We start from the raw sequence: 3116 nt of genomic DNA, 5'->3' as shown, positions 1-3116 counted from the left end.
TAATAGATAAAGCAATCATTAGAATTAGATAATCCATCGTAATTGTGTTTTATTTACGTGAATTATGAGCGTAAGAAGACTATATTATGTTAATTAGTTATATAAAAACAAGGCTCTCGTTCATTGTTGATCACATATTAAAAGCCAATTTCTGATCCTTGACATGATACCAATTAGGAATTATTATTTATATAATATATATATACCTAAGAACTAGAAGGTCTTTCTCTACATCATCTAATTCCATGAGCGCTCTGCACCTATCTGTCAAATACATTTCCGTATTAATAAATCTTGCATTCTTAGAGTTAGTACTGCTGATAAGCAGATCAACCTTAAGTTTGGGATTAAATCCATATATTCATGTATAATTATTACCATTCATATACAATTAATTACTAATAATTAAGAAGTGAAGTCAACATTGTTACCCCCGGCCCCTTGCTTTTATAATAAAGTCACGCAAACGATTCTGGAATATTAACAACTTCATGTTCTACTTGTTTATTGTTGACCAGAATGATTAGCGAAAAGTATGGGGTTTGGCGTCAATAACATTATGATTAATAATTTTAAGTTGATAACTCATAAGAGTTTACTGTATACCCATAATCTGGCCCATGTAGTTGACAAGGTACATACGTACATACAACTGGGCTGTTGGGTGATTTAACATTTTCTTTTAACTCCAAATTTAACTTAAATTTACTTTCGGAAATATCAACTATATTACTTAAATTTTCGAGGTACTTTATACCTTTTTAAAAATTTTATGGTAAAGAACATGTAATTTTTTTTTTGTTATATTATTCTCTGTCCGCCGTACTAAATCTTGTCCGCCTTACTAAATCTTCACATGCCTTAATGTATGTTTGTGTCTTTATAGTTCGTTTTTCGAAAGACATTTCAGTTCAATGTGTTCATGTATGTGTTGAGAGTTAAAAGCTTCCACGTTTAGTTCCATGTTCCAATATTCTTTGCACATGTATGTATTACAATATTGCTTTTTTTTTAGCTAATTATTTTATGTGTTATAAACATTGATAAATTTAAAGGTGTTTTATATAATTGTACAGAGAACGGTTATGTATGGGTTAGGGATTCATTTACACAACAGCTAATCATTAGTACTAAATTCTCCGCGGCGGTTATCCCCTATAAATAGCCCCCCATTACGTGATCAACTCCCACCACCAAACATTTACCTCTCTCTCTCTCTCTCTCTCTCTCTCTCTCTCTCTCCCTCTTTCTCTCTCTCTCTCTAAACAATGAGTAGCGCAATATTGGGTGGTTTTATCTTGACACTTTGCTTTATGTCCTTGTTGATGCATTCAACTTCACAGGTTATATCTTCTTTCAATGTGCAAAAGTTGGGAGCCAAGGCTGATGGCACCGCAGACGCAGCACAGTACTTTCTCACTGCATGGAAACTAGCTTGTGCTTCTAATAATTCAGCGCAAATATACGTCCCACCCGGAAGGTATTTGTTGATCAGGGCTGTAGTCTTCAGCGGCTATTATTGTAAGAGAACTATGGTCATGCGTATTGATGGCACTATTGTAGCACCTACTAATTACAATCTCATTGGAAATTCTGAAAACTGGATTAAGTTTGACAATGTAAATGGACTTTATATCTCGGGTGGTACCTTAGATGCTCAAGGGGAAGCTCTGTGGGCTTGCAAAGCCGCGGGCAAAACCTGCCCAAGAGGGGCAACGGTATATTAACTTGAATATTAGTATGTATTTGTCAAATGTTCTATACTTTTAGTTACAATGATTGAGTATCTATACATATCGTACGTTTTAATTTATGATACAACATCTTACATTGCAGAGCGTGGGGTTTTACAGCTCCAAAAACATCATTGTGAGTGGATTAAAGTCAATTAATAGTCAAATGTTTCATATGATCGTGTATAAATGCAACAACGCAAAACTACAAGGAATCAAGATTTCTGCTCCTGATGAGAGCCCCAACACCGATGGAATTAATGTACAATTGTCGACAGGAGTCAGCATACTGAGCTCTCAAATTGGTACCGGAGATGATTGTATCTCAATTGGACCTGGCACTACTAACACATGGATTGAAAGCGTTTCCTGCGGCCCTGGTCATGGCATTAGGTATTTATATACCATCCACAAATTATTCTTACACGTCTAGAGAAACATTAATTCAGTATGTTGTGTTTTCTTTAATATGAACGTTGTTGTTGCAGCATTGGGAGTCTTGGCCGGGATTTGCAAGAACCCGGTGTCCAGAATCTGACAGTCAAAACAGTTACTTTCCGGAATACTGACAACGGTGTCAGAATCAAGACATGGGCAAGGTCTAGCACTGGATTTGTCAGGAATGTTCTGTTTCAACACATTGTTATGGGAAACGTCAGAAATCCGATTCTAATTGATCAAGACTACTGCCCTAACAATATAAATTGCCCTAACCAGGTATATTTTGTTTATAATGTAATAGCCGTAAAATATTCATTAGCTGCATTAAAAGAACTCATAATATTATTTTCATGCAATTTCAAATGCAGGTCTCGGGTGTGAAAATCAGCAATGTGATGTATCAAGATATTCACGGAACATCGGCAACACCGGTAGCATTGAGCTTGCAGTGCAGCAAAGATTATCCTTGCAGTGGAATAAGGCTAGAAGATGTTGTGCTAACTTATAACGGTCAGCCAGCGATAGCGTCATGCTCGAATGCTGCAGGAACAGCTTCGGGTGTTATTAATCCTACCAGCTGTTTATAGCAAACAACGGGAAAGTTGAATATTTTGTACAGAGAAGAGTAAAGCAAAAGTAGAGAAAAGCACAGGGTAAAAGTTAATATACTCCAGTCAGTCATGAACTTGAACTGAATTCATTTACGTAGGAGTATATATATATATATATAGGAATAGATTTCAAGTGGCAATTTTATCTATAAGATATCTGATCTGTTGATGGGAATAAATTAATACAAGGAATCAACTTAGTGAGGACTCCCATGGGAAGTAGTATTTTCTATGAATTTAATTACTTGATTATATTTCTATTTTTTTTAGTTGTTATATTTGAAAAAGTCATATATGTTAATTAATGTAAATTGAAATATATATCTTGTTT

At 35.1% G+C, this 3116-nt stretch overlaps 1 protein-coding gene across 1 annotated transcript; it reads left to right on the top strand.

Moving 5' to 3' along the window:
* The first annotated feature begins 1268 nt into the window (after positions 1 to 1268).
* On the top strand, positions 1269 to 2906 carry LOC141680190 (polygalacturonase-like). The gene is made up of 4 exons (XM_074486484.1): positions 1269 to 1718; positions 1837 to 2126; positions 2222 to 2450; positions 2543 to 2906. Exons 1-4 carry the CDS (start codon positions 1269 to 1271, stop codon positions 2759 to 2761), a joined length of 1188 nt encoding a protein of 395 aa, XP_074342585.1. The 3' UTR covers positions 2762 to 2906.
* Positions 2907 to 3116: the final 210 nt, after the last annotated feature.

Source organism: Apium graveolens, chromosome 8 (assembly GCF_009905375.1).
Source record: "Apium graveolens cultivar Ventura chromosome 8, ASM990537v1, whole genome shotgun sequence".
NCBI classification, from domain to species: Eukaryota; Viridiplantae; Streptophyta; class Magnoliopsida; order Apiales; family Apiaceae; genus Apium; species Apium graveolens.
This window is presented reverse-complemented; position numbering and strand designations above follow the sequence as displayed.